The sequence below is a fragment of the Myotis daubentonii genome, chromosome 2 (assembly GCF_963259705.1).
Source record: "Myotis daubentonii chromosome 2, mMyoDau2.1, whole genome shotgun sequence".
Lineage (NCBI taxonomy): Eukaryota > Metazoa > Chordata > Mammalia > Chiroptera > Vespertilionidae > Myotis > Myotis daubentonii.
Window position 1 is genome coordinate 178,314,362 of NC_081841.1, and position 21,157 is coordinate 178,335,518.

Consider the following 21,157-nt stretch of genomic DNA (forward strand, 5'->3'; position numbering starts at 1 on the left):
CCCAGCTGGCGTGGCTCCATGGTTGAGTGTAAACCTATGAACCAGGAGGTCAAGGTTTGATTCCTGGTCACATGCCTCGGTTGCAGGCTCCATCCCCAGCGTGGGGGCGTGCAGGAGGCAGCCGATCAATAATTTTCATCATTAATGTTCCTCTCTCTCCCTCTTCCTTCCTTTTGATTGAAATCAATTGAAATCAATAAAAATGTTTTATGTTGCTTTTAAAGTAATTTGCAGCCAAATCAGATGAGGGTAGACGCAACCTGCAGAAAAAATTTAGAGGACTTGGAACGTAAATCTGGAGTCAGTCTTTAATTCTGAGTGTGACACCCTTTAAACACTTCAGGTCTTGGTTTCCTTATTCTGTGAATGGAAATAGCTCCTCAACCCGCCTAAATCACAGGTTTCCAAAGAGTGAAATGACAAATATTTCTCGTCTAGAATGTGTAGGACACCAATGGGACAAGATATGTACAAGCACCTGAAATTCAAGTGTGAACTGGACAGAAAGAACAAGAGCACAGGGAAACAAGGAAGGTTTCAACTGAGTGACACTGGGTGGGAGGAGGGAAGTGGACATTGGACGATGAAGAGAAACAGTTATGTGGAGAAAAGAGAAGGGCATTGTGGGTGAAAGGAACAGCATGCATAGAAGTCAGGGAAAGGAAAATGTGAAGGCTGCTGAGTGAAGAACACCCAAAATCTGGCTTGAAAGGTGGTTTGGGAAACTGCTAGAGTTGGAAAGGCAAGATGAAACAGTGAAACCTACATTAGAGCGAGAAACTCAACTTTAGGAAGATTAAAATGTGGAAGTGATTGGCCAGGAGATATTTATGAGAAGTGAAAATTCTCCAGGCAAGAGGTAATGAGACAATGCACTAGGATTGTGTGAATGGAAAGAAAGGACCAGACATAATGAGAACAATTAGAAAAGTAAAAATGCTATGCAAATACAAGTGAATCAGTCACAAAATATGAAGAAAAGAAGAAGGGAGGGAGAAATAGAACTTATTTACTGAAAGCTACCTTCAAACTATTTTTAAAGCCAATTTTACATATAAATGCATGTTCACCTCTCATGCAAAAAAATACATTACGTATTTTAAAAGAGTAGATCATAGGTTCGATTCCCGGTCAGTGCACACGCCCAGGCTGTGGGCTTGATCCCCAGTAGGGGACATGCAAGAAGCAGCCAACCAATTATTCTCTCTCATCATTGATGTTTCTATCTCTCTCACCCTCTTCCTTCCTCTCTGAGATATAGATAGATAGATGGATGGATAGATAGATAGATAGATAGATAGATAGATAGATAGATAATTTGTTCTTATTAATCCTCACCCAAGGATATTTTCCCATTGATTGTTAGTGAAAGTGGAAGAGAGAGGGAAAGACAGAGATATGAGAGAAACACATCGTTTGATTGCCTCCTGAACAAGCCCTGACCTGGGCCTGGGCCACGGAGGAGCCTATAACCAATGTACTTGCCCTTGACCTAAATCGAACCCAGGACCCTTTGGTCCACAGGCCTACGCTCTATCCACTGAGCCAAACTGGCTAGGGCAATAAAAATATATTTAAAAGAAACAGTGGTGTGTCATTAATATTACTGAGGAAGATATAGCAAATAGCCACCAGGCTTCTGCTTTCGGCCATGAAAGAATAACTACTACTGGGCTTGCCCTCCATTATAAAACTACAAAACTGGACAAAATACATGAAGCTGCTGTTTTCAGACACAGAACCACAGGCAGCACAGGACGGCGAGCCTTGAGAGGAGGGAAATACAAGAGCTGAGCCCTGGGACTAGCCTGGCTTTCTGCCCTGGGGGAAATGTTCTGCCGAAGTACAGCTGCAGTTTCACTGAGCTGACGAGGAGGAGGTGGTGGCTGTTCCGACTGGCAGAATTATCTGGAATTTGCAGGCTAGGGCAGCAGATGGTAGGCCCCAAACATTTTTGTGGGGAATTTCCAAAGCTACTTCTCCAGGGCCTCACCACTGTCCATGCCCAGGGCAAGACCTCATGAGGCCCAGAGAGCAGCAGCTGTGGGGCCGAGCACTGATAGGAGACACCAGAGGTCATGCAGTGCCAGCAGACTCCGGAGGTTCTGCCCAACCAGAATAAAGAGGTCTTCATAAGCACCTCAGACACTCTGCTTGGACACCAAGAAAGCCATGCCTTGGTAATAAAGATCACCTTCTGCCAACGGCCACTTGGATATTTATAACATCGTTCGCAGGCCATACAAAATTATCAACTTAAAAATTAGCCTGCTCTATTTGGTCAAACATTTAATTAACTCACCCCTAATGCCTTGGCAGGGCCAGACCTAGTGATTTTGCAGGCCTCAGATTCCCCACCCCTGCTCTAGACTAAGAGCCATGTGCCACTAAATTCAAAGTGGAAATGTCTATCAAACAGGACCAATTCTGCCAGAAATTCCCTCTCAGAACAAATATCAGTACCCTTTAATAGAAACTCCCTATAATGTATCCCTCTTAATATCCAACACAGTAAAACAATTATTAGACATGCAAAGAAAATGTGACCCACAATCAAGAGGAAAAACTAGCCTAACCGGTTTGGCTCAGTGGATAGAGCATCGGCCTGCGGACCGAAAGGTCCCAGGTTCGATTCCGGTCAAGGGCATGTACCTGGGTTGTGGGCACAACCCAGTAGGGGGTGTGCAGGAGGCAGCTGATTGATGTTTCTCTCTCATCGACGTTTCTAACTCTCTATCCCTCTCCCTTCCTCTCTGTAAAAAATCAATAAAATATATATTTTTTTAAAAAAAGAGGAAAAAATACAGGCAATAGAAGTAGACCCTGAGATGATCCAGGAAACCTATATAATAAAAGGCTAATATGCAAATCAACCAATCGGTGGAACGACCGGTCGCTATGATGTGCACTGACCACCAGGGGGCAACGCTCAATGCAGGAGCTGCCTCCTGATAGTCTGTGAGCTCCCACAGGGGGAGCACCGCTCAGCCAGAAGCCAGGCTCATGGCTGGTGAGCGCAGCTGCGGTGGCAGGAGCCTCTCCCACCTCAGCAGCAGCATTAAGGATGTCTGACTGCCAGCTTAAGCATCCCCCAAGGGCTCCTCGACTGCGAGAGGGCACAGGCTGGGCTGAGGGACCCCGCCCCCTGAGTGCACGAATTTCATGCACCGGGCCTCTAGTTAGTAGATAAGAATTATAATTAAAAAAATAATAAAAATAAAAATAAAAAAAAGAATTATAAAACAACTATAGTAAGTCCTCACTTAATGTCATCCATAGGTTCTGTGACTATGAAAAGCACCATGTAATTAAAATGATTTTACCATTGACATAAGTAAACCAGACATAAATTCCTATGTTATAAAGAAACGACACTGAATGAAACAACCTTATTTGAGTAACTGTTTACTATATTGTAAATATGTTCAAGGAGTTAAAGGAAAATATGGTTATAACAAATAAATAGATGAGTAATCCAGAAAAGACATGAACACTATCAAAAAGAACCAAATGTAAATCTAGAATCAAAGATACAATATGGGAAATTCACTAGATAACTTTAATTGCAGAAAATATCTGTTGTTCTGTTCCAATTTATTAGCCCTTTTTCGATAGCTGACAATCCGAAGAACAAAGAGGGGGGAAAAAGAGAGAGAGGGAGAGAGAGGAAGATTGAAGAAATAAAGCCTGAGAGTTCAACAGGACCATATCAAGTAATGAGGCACATGTGTAACTGGAAATCTGGAAGAAGACAACATACACACACATATATAAATTTACATACCTAGGAATCTTAGCAAACCCCAAAAGGGATCAAAACAAAGAGACCTATGTCTAGGCACATCATAATCAAATGGTTAAAAACCAAAAAGTAAAAAAAAGTCTTGAAATCAGCACAAGAAAAGTGAGACAGTAGCTGGCAGGTGTGGCTCAGTGGCTGAGCATGGACCTATGAACAGGAAGAAATCTAGTATATCAAAAACCTTGAAATGTATGTACTCTAAGATATTAAGGATGTCTGCATAGTTTTAGCTTTAATCATGTTCATTGCAGTGATGTTTGTTAATATGTAAAAACTGGAAAATAATCTAAATAATGAAATTGATAAAAATGTAAAAGCAATCTAAATATCTAGTTATTGGCTATACTAGAATTTCTGTGGCCATTTTGAACAAAGCTATGAGCTGTGGAATGCAAACTCCATTGAAACAGGGTTCCATTTGTTGGTTCCTCCTGTGAGTGGGTATGAAAATAGATCTGGAGTTGGGAAACTGTATAATCCAGGTCACATGTTCATTTTGTACAATTTTTAAAAAAATAAGTGCAAACAATAATTGTGGCTCATATGAAAAATAAACTGTTTCTCCTTCCTCAATTATTTAATCAGTAGAAGTGATACACAAAACCCAATGTGAACACATAAATAACACCACCAAAGGAATGTGAAAAAAGTATGTTCTCTCCATAGAAGGCAGTTTTCCAGACTGGTGAGGTATATTGTCCCTTTAAGAATCCAATCTTCATTCAATAAAAATCCTCCCAAACCCTTCCCTAATGGTCCTTTAAAACAAAAGACACAAACTGTGGTTCATCATTTTCATGATGCAGGTTCCTCATCACCTACATGACTGACCCAATGTCAACGACCCTTAGTGTGTGTAGACGCTCCCCCCACAGGGTGCCCCAATGCATGCTTTTGGATATTGCACACGTTAAATATCCATTTTGTCCCTCGCAGTCAGGCTATCCCTTCGAAAGGCTATCTCACCATTACCCACCACTACCCTTTCTTCAGCCCATCTCACCACCGTTACATACCACTGCTTCTGAACTAGGATATGCTTCGTGATATTCTGAGGAAAGTCAGAATAACTAGACTCTGAGTAAGAGCCTAAAGGACTTTCAGAACAAAATGCAAGCATTTGTGTCCCCTATTTTGCATGTTTGGCTTACTTCCTGATTCCCGGCCCTACCCGGCCCTACCCCAGAGCTGTCTGTCAAACAAGGTGGTTTCCAGGTACACTGGGCAATACTGTAACAAGCAACCATAATGAGGATGTTTTGCTCACGTGAAGCAGAAAAATCACCTGTATTTTTCCAATATTGTTGCCCAGAGTTGCCTGGTAAGGCTGCCGCACCTACTTTCATGACTGCGTCACCGAAAGCCATTCATCTGTTTTTGAGGGGAGGGCCCAAGGACTGACTAATATCCTCCGTCCCTAAGAACAAAATGGGGGGTAACTCCATAATGTTAATCAGTTCCCCTCTACAGTTCTACAGAAAAGAGATTCAAAGAAATTTTTTTAAAAACCCAGAGTCCATACAAAATCAACCACCTGCTGCTCTCTATGACCTGACAGCTCCATTGCCCTTTTTAACTTTCTTGCCTGACTTGCCACTGTACAGAAAGCTGTCTGCAAGCTGTGACAGGCTTGGCATTTACCTCCTGGGAGTGCCATTAGCTTCTTTTCACTCCACTGGCCACCTTTTAGCCTTATACCACTAGGACCTATTGAGGTCAAGAGGCCAGAAAGATGCACACAGTTGACTAGTGAGCATCCAAGCCTGAGAGGATAATGTGGACCCCAAGAACCACTGGGGTGGGGGAGTTGGGGGAACTATGATACTTGCTTTGAAGTCAGATTCAGGACCTGGATTCCCCAGGGGGAATTTCTCCACATTCTCTGACCTCATCACACCCCAAAGCCATGAGTGCCTGAGGCTGGCTCCCCCATGCCCTGCGAACCGCCCCACAGCCCCTGAAGGATGAAGCAGAGCCTGACCAGGGCCCCCTTCTAGAGACTGCTACACAGAGTGTTTAGCAGTTTCCTGGTGACACGCTACATGTACAACACTACTCTCCACTGGGCCTCACGTGTCCCAGATCCTTGGGAACATTTCAGAAAATCTAATGAATGAACTGAAAACAGGTGCCTTGATGAGAGAAGAGATAGTCAATATATGTTCTTTCAGAAAAATGACTACAATTTAATGAGTATAGTCTGCCAATACCTATGCAAAGAATATGTAAGGCAATTTGACAGTAGTATATTCAAAATGATTCACATCCCCAGATAATGAAAGACCCCTCACACCCAGACCCATCACCTATCTGACTGGTTTACCAAAGACGGGAAAAGAGAAAAATGAGCAACACAGGACAGTAAAAATGTGAGCATGAAAGGCCTGTGAGAAGGAGAGAAAAGAAATGAAGCATGCCCCCAACAGAAGGGTAAGAAAAACAAACTTCTATCAACTTTAAAAGTATACAGATTTGATCATGTATTTGTTTTCTGTTTCTAAATAAAACATTATAAAAAACAAAAAGTGCTTACAATCTGTCATCTAAAATATGGCTTGCTTAGTCATAAAAATTTGTATGTGAGGCCATATGCTGGTCTATTACAGCAACTGTGCTTAAACCTATTTTGTCTATCAGGAAGTTTCTAATTATTTTGCTAATGATATGTTTCCCTTCACACCAGGAGTACAAAAGGGAACCAATATGCCCTCTACAAACTCACTCACTGCACATAATTTTACTGAGAATTAGTCAAAATAAGGTATTTTACAAATATAATTTTCCTCATTCCTAAGGTCTTATATGTATTCAAATACTAAACATGATGGGGTTGGGAATGCAGCAAACCTAAAGTAATGCGTTGCATTATTCATTGCCTTTTAAACATCATCTCTGAAGATTTCAGAAAATAAAGATATCTGTGCAGAAGAAGAAAAAATGACCAAGGTAAGGGGATGCTATCTGAATAATGATTTATTTACAGCATATATTTTTAGAACCAACCTTACCAAAAGCAGCAATGTCTTCGTGTCTACCATCAGTATGTATAAAGAAATTAGGAGAAAAGTACACAAAACAATGAGGAAAACTCCTTCCTATAAAGTGATCTGTCACATTCTTTACCAGATCCCAGTCTTCTAAATCACACATTCTCCTACTCAACGGAATGAAGCAGACCCAAAAGCTGCTAGTTCCCAAAAGCTGTTAAGAACAAAGAAACTGTCAACTAATGGGTCCCAGAGAGAGTAGATGAGGACTTGAAAACATAACCAAGACAGAGCAGCTGACTCAGAGCAGGGAGCCAGAGAGGGTCGAGTCCTCTTCAAAATGCCTTCCTTTTTCTCCTTTACTAACTAAAAGTTCATCACCACAGTTGGGGGATAGGGTGAAAGATGACTTCTTCAATGGCCTACACCTATTCGAAAAATTAAATTAACCTTGAGGTCATTAAGCTGAGTGAAATGCGCCAGTCACCCAAAGACAAATTCTGTGTGATTCCACTTATATGTGGTACCTAGAATAGGCAAATTCAGAGACAGGAAGTAGAATGGAGGATGGCAGGGGCAATGGGAAACTATAGTTTAATGGACACAGTTTCAGTTTTGGAGAGAGTTCTGAAGATGGATGGTGGTGATGGTTACACAATGATGAGAATGCACGTAATGCCACTAAAATGTACATCAAAAATGGAAACTGTGGTCAATAATATGCCATGTGTATTTTACCACAATTAAAAATTTCAAATGTGTTAATTTAAAAAAACAAAATGATTACCTTTGAATGCCTAAAAGAAAATAACTACCAACCAAAAATTCTAAACCTAGAAAAATATCTTAAAAGAATAAAAAAGAAATAAAAACTTTTTAAATAAGGAAAAACAATTTAATTAAAGTAATTAGAATTTTAAAAAACAAATATCAGCCATGTTTCGGCATAAATCCCAGGAAAAGGAATACAGATACTCAGGCTGCCCTTGCACTTGTCTGTTGTGCCCTTCCTGATTCTAAAGTGTGCTTCCTCAGGTGTCCTGATCATAAGAATCCCAAGGCACAAGTTAAATTTCCAGGCCTCTTCCTTAGAAATTCTGAGGAGCAGGTCTGGGATTGGACCCAGATTCTGGGTTGTATTTTGTTGTTGTTAACACTCACCTGAGGATATTGTTTCCATTGATTTTTAGGGGGTGGCCAGGGATTGAACCTGCAACCCAGGTATGTGCCCTTGATCAGAAATTGAACCCGAGACCCTTTGGTACAAGGGCCCATGCTCTAACCACTGAGATCACTGGCCAGAGCAGATGCTGGGTTTTTAATAAACACAAAGAAGACTCATGACATAAAATCTGGTGAATCTCAGCCTAGAACAGCGGTTCTCAACCTGTGGGTCGCGACCCCTTTGGGGGTCGAACGACCCTTTCACAGGGTTCGCCTAAATACATCCTGCATATCAGATATTTACATTACGATTCATCACAGTAGCAAAATGACAGTTATGAAGTAGCAACGAAAATAATTTTATGGTTGGGGGTCACCACAACATGAGGAACTGTATTAAAGGGTCTCGGCATTAGGAAGGTTGAGAACCACTGGCCTAGAATATGCCCCTGTTCTTGATTTGTTTGACAAGGAAGTTGAGCAGGCATGTCCTACAGCTAATACTACCACGCCCAGTACTGTACACACAGCTCCCCCACTGCAGGGCCCAGAAACATCCGGCAGATAAAAGCGGTGAAGCCACTCTGCTGTGGTTAATGGCTGTGTAACTGATAGAGGGCCAGCCCCCGCCCTGCCTCCCCCACCCCCCGCCCTCCCCCACACACACACACACTGCCTCTGTTATTAGCAACTACATAATTGGACAAAATTCTGCCTTCAGGCATCAGATAAGAGGCAGTGCAAGACTGATCCTTGAGAGGAAGGACACTCAGGAGGTGACCACCGCCTTTGCCCTCGTTCTCTGCCAGGAGACCACTGTCCAACAGTGACAGTGGCTGGAGTCCACAAAGCACAGCAGCCCTGAGTGGAGGAGGCAGAGGGCAGCTGGAGCAGCTGGCATCTTTGGCCAGGCCATCAAGCAATAGAGGTTACAGAAAGGGTCTCCGAAGTCGTGTGTGCGTGCGTGCACACGCGCGGGGGGGGGGGGGGGGGGGGGGGGCTGCTACAAAGCCTTAGCTGAGGAGTGCGCTACAAAGGCCCAAGTCAAGACTGCCCAAGACTCACCAGACCGCTGGTGCTGCGAGTGGCAAGCAGAACACAGACACTCAAGGTTCAGCAGAGTTGGGACACTGGAAGTTCTTGAACAGCCAGAGTGGAGAAACCTTATTAATACGTCACTAACAAGCCTGGCGTAAAGTTGAGACACCCCGAAAGACCATGTCAGAATTAAAGACCACTCTAAGGGGCTGATTCTCACTGGGGTGATTTTGCCCCATCCCACCTCCACCCCACATCTTTAGTCATCAATGAAGTAAAAAGCAAAACCATAATGAGATAGTACTACTTTATGCCCTTATGAATAATTAAAATGAACAACACTGACAATACCAAGTCTTGGTGAGGATCTAAAGACACTGGAACCCATATGTTATTGGTAGGAACCTAATATAGTACCATCGCTTTGAAAATCATTTAGCAATTTCTCCTAAAGACACAGTTACCAGATGGCAGAACGCAATGGACACTCATAACCCTCCAGCAGCAGCAATTTCCTCTCTGAAGAAAGCTAAACCAAACAGCTTCTCCCTTCCTTAACTTACACGGGTATGTAGTTAAACAGACATGAGCACAGCAAGGATGATGGGCCAGGTACAGAAGGTCACCAGGGAGGAAAGTCCTTGGTGCCAGCAAAGGACAATCTGAGGGTGGGACATCGCCCCCAGTGTGACCTTTACTACCTTACCACATCACTGATCAGGCGGCTTGGACCCCCTGACCTTTCCTCCCTAGAGATAACATCTAGGCATCTGTTGTATTTCAGCTCCAAGCCCAGAAAAGCAGCAAAACCAGCCACAGCCACCTAAGGACCAGCTGCATTGATTGAAAACCCCCTGCCCTGGTGCCAGCCAATCAATCAGTGGAGACCACAACCCTGAAAGAACACACCTGGAAAACTACGGAATATTCTATTGCAGCGGTTCTCAACCTGTGGGTCGCCACCCCTTTGGCGGTCGAACGACCCTTTCACAGGGGTCGCCTAAGACCATCCCACATATCAGATATTTACATTACGATTCATAACAGTAGCAACATTACAGTTATGAAGTAGCAACGAAAGTAATTTTATGGTTGGGTCACAACATGAGGAACTGTATTTAAAGGGCCAGAAGGTTGAGAACCACTGTTCTATTGACATCTTCCCCTGGGTCTGCCCCTAAAATCTCCCTTAAAACCCTTAGTGGGGGAGAGACAGAGAGAGAAAAACATCAATGTAAGAGGGACACATCGACTGGTTGCCTCCCACACGCCTGACCAGGTCAGGGAAGTGAGTGCAATCCGGACCCGACAATCTGCAGGCCGACACTAACCACTGAGCAACTGGCTAGGTGTGTTGCGCCTGCACAGCCAAGGGTGAACCTGAGTGGGGGCGGTGAAGGATTTAGAAAAGACAGAAAAGAGAATAAAGCTGGGTGCTAGGTGAGACCCTGCCCTCTTTGATGGAAAAACAGCGCCACAGATTACAAGCCGTGTCTTTATTTTATAGCCAGATTCCACGAGGCAAAGTAAGGGCGTAGTCAAGATGTTTACAACATTCTCATGGGTTTTGATCCTACTCAGTTACATGTGCCTGAACTCTATCAAGCCCACATCACTCAGGCACGTGGGGCCACGTGTTCCGACCATAGGTTCAAGCTTACAACTATAGCTGTTGGCTATAATTGTGCTGGGTGGGCTCTGCCCTCCAAGCTGGGACTTGCACGTGGCAACAAGCGGACTGTGCCCTCTCATTAGTCTGAGGCTTGAACCTGTCCAAACACTGTAGCCGCTCTCCACAGCTAGGGCCATGAGAGACTTTATAAACTCAGGCGCCATTTATTGCAGAAGGCTGCAGACGTTGCTCAGAAGTGAGCAAGCTTAGCCTCTCTCTGCATTCTGGAAGGGCTCCTTCTACTTCCTTCTCAGTCTGTGATAAAGGACCCCTGATATCTTGACACTGGGCTTAAAACAGAACTGAGCTAGAGAAATGCCTGGAAAGGAGAAATAAAAAGGTCAAGGGAAGACAGGTCTTAAGAGAAAGGACTAAAGGAAAGGGAAGAGTCCTTCACTCAGAAAGATGAAGGGTACCTAAAAATACGAAATCTAATTGGTGTGGGCACAAGGAGCATGCATTTGCCTCAAATTACAGAATTCTATAATGAGAGCTGCAGATGCCCCTCCACTTACCATGAGGTTGGTTATGTCCTAGTAAATACACGGCACCTTTAAAATATTGTAAGTCAAAAAATGCATGTTTGCAATGTACCAAACCTATGGAACATCATAGCTTCGGCTAGCCTACCTTCAACGTGCTCAGGACACTTACATGAGCCTACACATGGATGATCGTCTTGAGGTTCTCACCAGAAGCAGGAGGCAGAGACAGCCATTTAGTAGACATGACAGAATGAGAAAACACAAGATGCAATAACCAAAAAACACTGGCAACACAGCGCAGTGTAGAGTGCTGGTTGTTCACTCTTGAGATCGGGTGGCTGGGCTGACTGGGAGCTGTGCTCACTGCCGCTGCCCAGCCTCACAGAGTATCATACCGCCTATCACTAGTCCAGGAAAAGATTAAAATTCAAAACTCGATATATGCTTTCTGCTTAATCCATACAGCTCTCACGCCATCATAAAGCTGAAAAATCATAAAATCAAACCACCATAAATTGGGTACCATCTGTACATCACTTAAAAAATTAAAAATACACTTACCTAAAGTGAGTAAAAATATTTCTCTAAATAGAACATTGATCTATAAAAGTCACCCCCCCCCCTTGAGATGTATTGGGTAAATAAATATCAGTAGTCGACTCTCATTATTCATGACAGTTATGTTCTATACAGTCACTGTGAACATGATGAGTGATTATTAATTGCTCCTACGGGAAATACAGGGTTAGGTTTCTACCAGCTTCTGGTAACAGCATTTTCATCAACTGATCAATACATACATAACCTTGTTTCTGTTTAAAGACAACTTACTTAACATCTATTGTCAATTCATTAACACTGGACTAATGGCCCAAAGCAGGATAACTCACACCCGAAACAAGCTTATCTGACACAGGTATTTTCTCCATAAGGCACATCACAGTCTTCTGGTGCTGAGGGGTACCAGACAGCACAGGAGCAAAATCACCCCCAAAAAATGCAGAAAACAGGCACTAAGTAGACCGTGAAAATGACACCTGTGTTCAGTACGAGAGCTGCAACAAGAAGACAGAGCGTGATCATGTTCAACCCCAGCTGGGAATAAGCCACGATCGACCGTACACAAATTCTGGTCAGGCAGATCTACCACAAAGAATAAAGGGAAACTAGGAAGTCTACAGGGAATCGGCTCACCTTAGAAGTTGAAAATAAAGACAAATACTCTCCCACAAACTATACTTTATGTAACTCTTAAAAAATGAAGAGTCACAACCAGAGTTTAGGCAGAATAAGAAGTCTGGCCAAACTGATTCAATTCTGCAAGGAAATCTGCACCACGAAGCAAGTGGCAGAGAGCAGTGTCGGTGACAGCTCTGCTTCCCCTGGCATTCGGGATCCACTGTGGGAACTGCTAGCGTTCTTCAATCTGCACACAAAGTCAGGAAACCTAAGAGCCAACTAGGCCAAAGATCTTAAGGAAAATCTCTGTACTGTATACATTTTATAATGCGAACAAATCTCTGTGACATACCACAAGACCATCCTGATTCTTGAGACTGTCATCCTGCCTGCCCCAGGTCTAAAGACTTGTAACATTCAGGCTCACTTCCACCCAGTCCCAAGGCCAAGGTCAGGCTGGCAGACGGGGGATATAGTCCCACCAGTGGCACAGATGGAGATGGTCAGCTGTCTCCAATCCGGGCTCACCGTGCCTGAGCTACTGTCTTCCCCCAGCCCTGCCCCACCTCCTGTGCTCTAAGCCGGGGAAGTAGCCTGTTGAGACTTGAAGCTGGACATGTCTTCCTTCTTCTGTGTCCAGCCAAGAACAAAGACAGGAAGCGAGCCACTGCTCTCATTGCAGAGGTGACAGCAACCCATACTGGCAATATACCCAGTGGCGTGCGGTAACGCTTTAAAATGATAAAGTACAATGATCAAAACACTGTTGTGTGAGGGACTTGTGTTCTTAATGCCAGTCTGTTTTATACAGGGGAAAGAAAAAAAACAGCCTGTGTCGAACAATCCCTTCATTCGGTAAAAGGTTCTGGAAATTGCCCTAAAGCAGCGGTTCTCAACCTGTGGGTCGCGACCCCTTTGGGGGTCGCCTAAGACCACTGGAACACACATATATAATTACATATTGTTTTTGTGATTAATCACTATGCTTTAATTATGTTCAATTTGTAACAATGAAAATACATCCTGTATATCAGATATTTACATTACGATTCATAACAGTAGCAAAATTACAGTTATGAAGTAGCAGCGAAAATAATTTTATGGTTGGGGGTCACCACAACATGAGGAACTGTACTAAAGGGTCGCGGCATTAGGAAGGTTGAGAACCACTGCAAAGATCTGAGGAACCTGAACAGACCACCTGTTCAACAGACCAAGGGGAACCACTGATCCAAACAAAATGTCATGCTTCATCAAAACTTCATTTGTTCCTCAACTTACACAGAAAAGTCAATGATCAAGTGTCAATGTAAAATGATATAGCCACTATGGAGGACAGTGTGGCCATTCTTCAAAAAATCCAACATAATAATATCATATAATCCAACAATTCCACGTCTGGGTATATACCCAAAAGAACTGAAAGCACAGACTTGAAAAGAGATCTGTGTAACCATGTTCGCAGCAGCATTACTCACAATAGCCAAAAGGTGGCAACAACCCAAGTGTCCACGACAGATGAATGGATAAACAACATGTGGATCTGTATTTGTTCATTAGTTTCTGGGGGCAGGGGATAGGGGGGCGTGTTAAGAGATCAACCAAAGGACTTGTATGCATGCATATAAGCATAACCAAGGGACACAGACAGTAGGAAGGTGAGGGCCTGTGCTGGGGGAAGGGGGCAGTCAGGGAGAGGTCAATGGGGGGAAAAGGAGACATATGTAATACTTTCAACAATAAAGAATTGAAATTTAAAAAAAAAAACAAACACCAAAATACGGTATATACCTACAATGGACTGCTACTCGGCCTTAAAAAGGAGTTAAATTCTGACACATTTTACAACATGGATGACCTTGAAGACATTGGGCTACATGACATGAGCCAGATACAAAATGACAATGTATGATTCCGCCTATATTAGGTACCTGGAAGAGGCAAATTCATACAGATAGGAAGTAGAATGCTGCTGCCTGTGGAGAGAGGGGTTGGGGGAGCTAGTGTTTAATGGGTAAAGAGTTTCAGTTTGGGAAGATAAAGTCCTAGAGATGAATAGTGGGAATGGCTGCACATCAACGTGAATGTCATCAATACCATTTAAAAAAAAAAAAAGAAGAAGTTAAGCCCTAACCGGTTTGGCTCAGTGGCTAGAGCATCGGCCTTCGGACTCAAGGGTCCCAGATTCGATTCTGGACAAGGGCATGTACCTTGGTTGCGGGTACATACCCAGTAGGGAGTGTGCAGGAGGCAGCTGATCGATGTTTCTCTCTCATCGATGTTTCTAACTCTCTATCGCTCTCCCTTTCCTCTCTGTAAAAAATCAATAAAATATATTTAAAAAATAAATAAAATAAAAAATACATAAAGTTAAAAAACAGTCAATTTTACATTATGCATATTTTACCACAATAAAATCAATGATCAAGAGCCAAAAGTAATTTTACCAAAGCTGTGCAAAGGTAAATAAATGACAAGTCATTTTTATATATGATACATCCCAAAAAGTCATTCAATATTCAAAATGAGCTTAACAGCCATTCCATTTATAACAGCCAACCTGATTTTCTCCGCAGGTGGGAGATTAGGAGGTTGGATCTGAGCATAAACTGCAAAAGTTCAGAGTTCAGAGCTGCACTGCAGTGTCAGGTTTTGCCAGAAGCCATCAGCCCTCCTGTGATAAAGTGTCATTTCTTCACCTCAGCAAGATTCTAGATACAAGGCAGTGCCTGAGGAAATCTGTCTTTCCCACGTTTCTGGAATTTCAGGTTCCGTCTATGGTTTAACCCAAAGCAATGCTTGACTCTGTAAAGGGTCAATTCTTTAAGGCTAATCAAGTTGGCAAATTAATACCCATGAGAGATGTTTGCATGAGCTAATTAAGTCAGATTGGATTTCCCAAGGGCAATGTTCCAAAGCGTTAGTGAGAAAAGCAAGAAAAACAGCAACTCACCTGAGCTGCAAAGAGCTTTGCTTGAACTGTCACCTCAAACCTGACTACAGTGTTTACAGATTTCAGAGCAGAGTGCTAGTGAAATGTCTTGCTTATTTATGGAGGCTAAACATGACCTGGAAATACAAAATCTAGCTAACTTAAAAATAAACCTGAGTATTCTCCTGAATGGCAGAAAGGAGTGCAACAGAATAACAAAGATGAGGAGGAGGAGGAGGAGGACGACGACGACAATGACAGTGACAATGGAGACCCCGAGTTAAGTGTACCAGCACTGCTACTATTTCTATGCCCTAGCTGGTTTGGCTCATTGGCTAGAGTGTCAGCCTGCCAACCAACGGGTCCTGGGTTCTATTCCGGTCAAGGGCATGTACTGTGGTTGCAGACTCCTCCCCAGCCAGGCCCTGGTTGGGGTGGTTGCAGGAAGCAACCAAACAATGTGTTTCTCTCACATCAATGTTTCTCTCTGCCTTTCCCTCTCTCTTCCACTCTCCCCAAAAATCAATGGAAAAATATCCTCGGGTGAGGATGAAAAAAAAACAATAATCCATGTCACAGAAGAGGAAACCAGACTTACCCGTTGTGGCCTACCACAGACAATGAGATGCCAGGCCTCCGGATTCACACAATTCCAAGATGAGTAAGATGCAGCCCACAGGAAGATGTGGAGAAGACATCTTGCATTTTGCAAGAAAAGTGTTCACAAGATACAGAAGCTCAAGATAAGTAGCAACTAGGTAAAAGAAGCAATACTTATATTGCCCGGTTTTATTTTTCAATGAAGATTTTATTTTTTCAATAAACATTGTATATATTCAAGGTATACAGCATGATGTTTTGATACACATATATATTCAGAAATGATTACTATAGTCAAACTAATTACCATATCTATCACCTTACACAGTTATCTGTAGTGGGGCTGTGAGTACAGTTAAGATGAACTCTCTTAGCAAATTTCAAATACTGTTAATTTGGGGGGGGGGGGGGGGTGTTTTTTAAAGCCGACAGCCCAGGGCAAAGAAATGTCCAGGATCACGTTTATACAAAGCTCTTTAGCTCCTGACACTGGCGTATCTGTGGCAAGTCCTTTGTAAAGATACCTGAAATATTCACTCCTTTTATAAAAGGTTAAGACCAAGGTAAATAACAGGATATTTTCATGGCATTTCTCAATATAAAAAACTGAACACATCAAATGGGGTCTTATCACTAAAACTGCTACCATGCACACTAAAGGGGAAAAAAGTACTGTACATAATAATAACTTTACATAATAGTAACTTAATTGAAAAGCGACATAAAATAGATGAAACCATTTTTCTCTCCAAAATTAGTAAAATATATATATATGAAATTTAGAGTTTTATCCCCAACACCCAATTTTTCTTTAATACTACTAAAAACAACCATAATTATAGAATACAGTGAGTCTATACGTGGCTTCCATTTACGGTTTTCTATAGTTAATAAATTCACATTGAACACAGTTAAATAATTCATTTAAAAAAATCATCATTCCCTTTCTCAAATACATCTTTGTAGATTTCATTTTACAGATCCCATTTCACTGATGGTCACTTTTAAATACAAAGTTGTTGTAAATGATGGTTTTAATGAACAACAACAATAAAACTTCTACAAATATAACTGAGGTTTAGGCATGAAAACAAAGAAAATGTTTTATGCTTAAATCAATCTGATGCATTTTTCATTAGATTACATTACAAGTATTTTGCAACAGCCTGAGGTCAAATGTTATCAAAGGCAGCCCTGATATGATCTCATAGAAAACTCATTCTATATTGGTAAAGTTTGTGTGTTTCTTAAAAAAAAAAAAAATAGCCTGATGCAAACATCAAGCTTCTTTAAGTAAGATTTAAATGCTTCTATTTAGAAAAATTTTAGGTTAGGTAGAACTTTCCCAAAATACTTCTGATGCTTCAGGTGAGGTGCACAGTTTCATACCAAATGACACTTACCTTCACATTAATCATATGGCACGCGGCTACTCTTAACCTCATCCCAGCACACTGCACGTGATAGAAGTATAGGTGATGCAGGATGGCCAAAAGGAGCGTGCAGGTAGTCAGCACCGTGGCATAGATATAGGCGTCTTGGGAAGTCACAGAATTAGTGGGACCATGATTTTCAAAATAATTAATAATTTTCCCCAAAAGTAAGGGCTGGATTACTTTGGTGCCTTCCTAAAAGGGAAATAAAAAGGCCTCAATTAGACATACAAGCCATACAAGGCAACAATTAAAATCCTACACCAATGAGTTAGGAGTCATTGGGCTTGCCTCCTGTATAAGTTTTAGGGAAAGTGTTTTCTTCCCCGAGACTAAAAGCAAAGAAACAGCAAACCTTGCCCCTCCATGACAAATGGCCACTTCACTCCACAAACTACTTCCTCCTATGTAAGGTACATTTCTCCCCTTCAAAGAAATCCAAACATCCAGTGCAAATCCAAGCCACCAAAAGTAAACACAGGCCCTCGACATCATTTCCTCCACTGACTTCTCAAAAGACAAAATGCCGCCCTAACCAGTTTGGCTCAGTGGATAGAGCATCGGCCTGCGGACTCAAGAGTCCCGGGTTCGATTCCGATCAAGGGCATGTACCTTGGTTGCGGGTACATCCCCAGTAGGGGATGTGCAGGAGGCAGCTGATCGATGTTTCTCCCTCATCGATGTTTCTAACTCTCTATTCCTCTCCCTTCTTCTCTGTAAAAAAATCAATAAAATATATGTATTTTTAAAAGAAAAAAAAAGGCAAAACGCCAAAAATTTGGAAATCTTTAAAGAACTCAACTCTGAAACAAGCATTTCCTTTTAAGCAGTCCGTCTTTATTAACAGAGACATGTAAACAATGGGCAGGTTTGCTTTTGATAGCTCTTTCCTATCTGTCTGAGGTGAGGGACCTATGCACAAAAGAAAGGAAGAATCCAAAGAACTAAACATTAAATAAAGTGAACATGCATTTTCTTCTCAACCAACTAGTAGTGCCCGATCAGGATATCTACAGAGATGACCCTGTCCCTCAAATGGGTATAACATTAAAACCCCACCAACAGCCCTAACTGGTTTGGCTCAGTGGATAGAGTGTCAGCCTGCAGACTGAAGGGTCCCGGGTTTGGTTCCAGTCAAGGGTCCATGCCTGGGTTGCAAGCTCGATTCCCAGCAGGAGGCGTGCAAGAGGCAGCTGATGAATGATTCTCTCTCATCATTGATGTTTCTCTCTCTCCCGCCCCCTTCCTCTCTGAAATCAGTAAAAATATAATATGAAGAAAACAAAAAAACAGCACCCTGTCCTGCATATGCACATACACACACATAACCATGAGCTTCACCTTCCAAGAGGTCACAGAAGTTTCCATCTACTATTTAGAGGTAAGGGAACACTGTTTAGTTGAAGAATTATGAGTAAGATGATCAGATCGCAAGAACACAAAGACTCGCTGTTACATTTTCCAGCACGCCCTTTTACTCGCCCCAGGAGGAAGAAGTAATTTACAAAAGAACCCTAACGCAGGGGGGTCATAAAACAGACTTTAACAACAGGACACTGAGATGAAAAGCTGGAGCAAGAACGTCAAACTGTGCACGTGGGACAGCCCCAACCCAGGAATAGCGAGGGGCTGCACGCGACCCGGGGGCTATCCACCAGAAGCCCTGAGGTAACACCTGCAGTCCTGAACTTTAAACAACGCATCACTGTCTCCGGGAGTCAGTGTTGCCTGCTACTCAGCTCCCATTTAAGCCTAACATGGGTATAATTACAAGAGAATGATAAGAGCATTGTCACCTATCAATCAGAATACTGATAGAGGCAACAAACCCAGTACAAAAAGTTACTGCCAAGCACCTGGAATCTTCTGCGGAGAGACAGTACTTGACAATCCAGTCAAGCAAATAAGCTCACTGATAAGTACTGCCAGTTCCTGGCCCATACCTTCCCACTCATCTGTCCACTCTTGCTTGATCTTATTTTATTTTTAATCCTCACCTGAGGATATTTCTTCCATTGATTTTCAGAGAGAGTAGAAGAGAGGGAGGGAGGGAGAAAGAGAGAGACATCAATGTGAGAGAGACACATGGACTGGTTGCCTCCCGCACTGCCCAGACCCAGGAGCAGACAGTGAACCCACAACCCAGATACATGCCCTTGACTGGGAACTGACCTTGTGACCCTTTGGCACTGAGCTAATCCTGAAGATGCAAAACCAGCGTAGTGGCCGCATTCTCTTTTAAGATGTACTGAAGCCTTCCCAAGATGAGTGAGGCAAAACTCTGGACGCCATGGAAGCTGCCCTGGCCTTGGAGAGGAACCTGAACCAGGCCCTTTTGGAGCTGCATGCCTTGGGTTCTACCCGTGCAGACCCTCAGCTCTGTGACTTCCTGGAGAACCACTTCCTGGATGAGGAGGTGATACTCATCACGAAGATGGGCGACCATCTGACCAACCTCTGCAGGCTGGCTGGCCCCCAGGCTGGACTGGGCGAGTATCTCTTCGAAAGGCTCACTAGGAGCCTTTGGAGCCCAGAGGCCTTTGAGGGGCCCCTCTGCATTCCCCCAGTGTCTGGCTTTTGCCTGAGCCTCTCCCCAAAACCTCTAGCGATTCTTTTAACCACCCGGGAGCCCTTTCCTATGCATTGGACCAAATGAAACAGTAAAGCTTTTTGCAGGGGAGAAAAAGGCAAAAAGGCAAAAAAAAAAAGAATCGTATTTTGTTTCTAAAGTTACCTCTAAAGGGAAAGAGGGAATAGAGTGGGAGGAACAAGGATAACAGCCTTCTTTAAAATCAGCCTCTCCTGATTTTGTTGACCTTGGAACCAACAAAACATTACACCACAATATAAACCAAACACATTTTTAAAAAGCAGTTCCTAAAATTTCAGAGTAAAATAAAGCAAATGTACCTAAATATATACCATCCAGTTGTTGGCATAACCACACAAAAAGAGAATAACTGAAAGTGGTTTTAAACAAAATAATTTGAAAATACATTCCCTATGTGATATACAGGGCAATATGAACTGCAAAAGAATCTTAATTTTTTTTTCCAGAAGTCACATTATGGGTGACAGTGTTGACACTGTAAGTTAAAACAAATTAATAATTATGTTTTAATGGGAAGTGGGATTAGGCCTGGGAGAAAGAAAAATAGATGATGGGAGAAAAGAGATACAGATGTAAGAGATAAAGATGTATGAGTAATGAGATTAAGTAAACACACTAGCATCCTCAATATGATTTGGACTATAAATACCCAGAAAACACTCATGATACGTTTACCTTGAAAAAGAACATATTCTAGCTTGGTCCAGGCAAATTGAGAAATAATAACCAGCAGCAATGAGCATATCTAGTGCCGACACTATAATCCCTAAACACCATTTCCCACTAAGAGGCTGTTTAGAAAACGGCTGATTCCCGGGTAGGGCAAAACTGTACATGAAGAGCCAACAACATCCTGTCACTACAGAAAGCACAGAATCTAGCATGTATACAAGAAACATAGGACCCTCTCTCTCCATCTCCCTTCCTCTCTGAAATCAATAAAAATATTTTTTTAATTAAGAATATCCCTTGGCCTACCTAGATATATTGTACAAGAGTAATCAAAGTGTTGCTAACAACCAAGTTTCTCTTTATGAAAATATTTTGGCCAATAAATGAAGAAGGGAAGAATTAGAATATCACCATTTTTCAACCCCCTAAAGAGTTAATGGATCTTAAGCAATGATCATACACAAAATGAACATATGCAAAAGACACAGATGTTATGTTCCTCTATGTACCTCGTAAGGGAGGTAACACAACCCTACATATTAAGTAATCCTGTCAAAGAGAGGGGGGTTGGGGGGAGGGCTG

At 42.5% G+C, this 21,157-nt stretch overlaps 1 protein-coding gene across 3 annotated transcripts in view; it reads right to left on the reverse strand.

Moving 5' to 3' along the window:
- Nucleotides 1-21,157, reverse strand: part of ABCC4 (ATP binding cassette subfamily C member 4) — a 237,282-nt gene that overhangs the window by 163,342 nt on the left and 52,783 nt on the right. For all 3 annotated transcript variants that reach the window (XM_059684967.1, XM_059684966.1, XM_059684968.1), the window contains one exon: nt 17,263-17,487. In XM_059684967.1, coding sequence (XP_059540950.1) covers nt 17,263-17,487 — 225 coding nt within the window. The remainder of the gene's footprint in view (nt 1-17,262; nt 17,488-21,157) is intronic.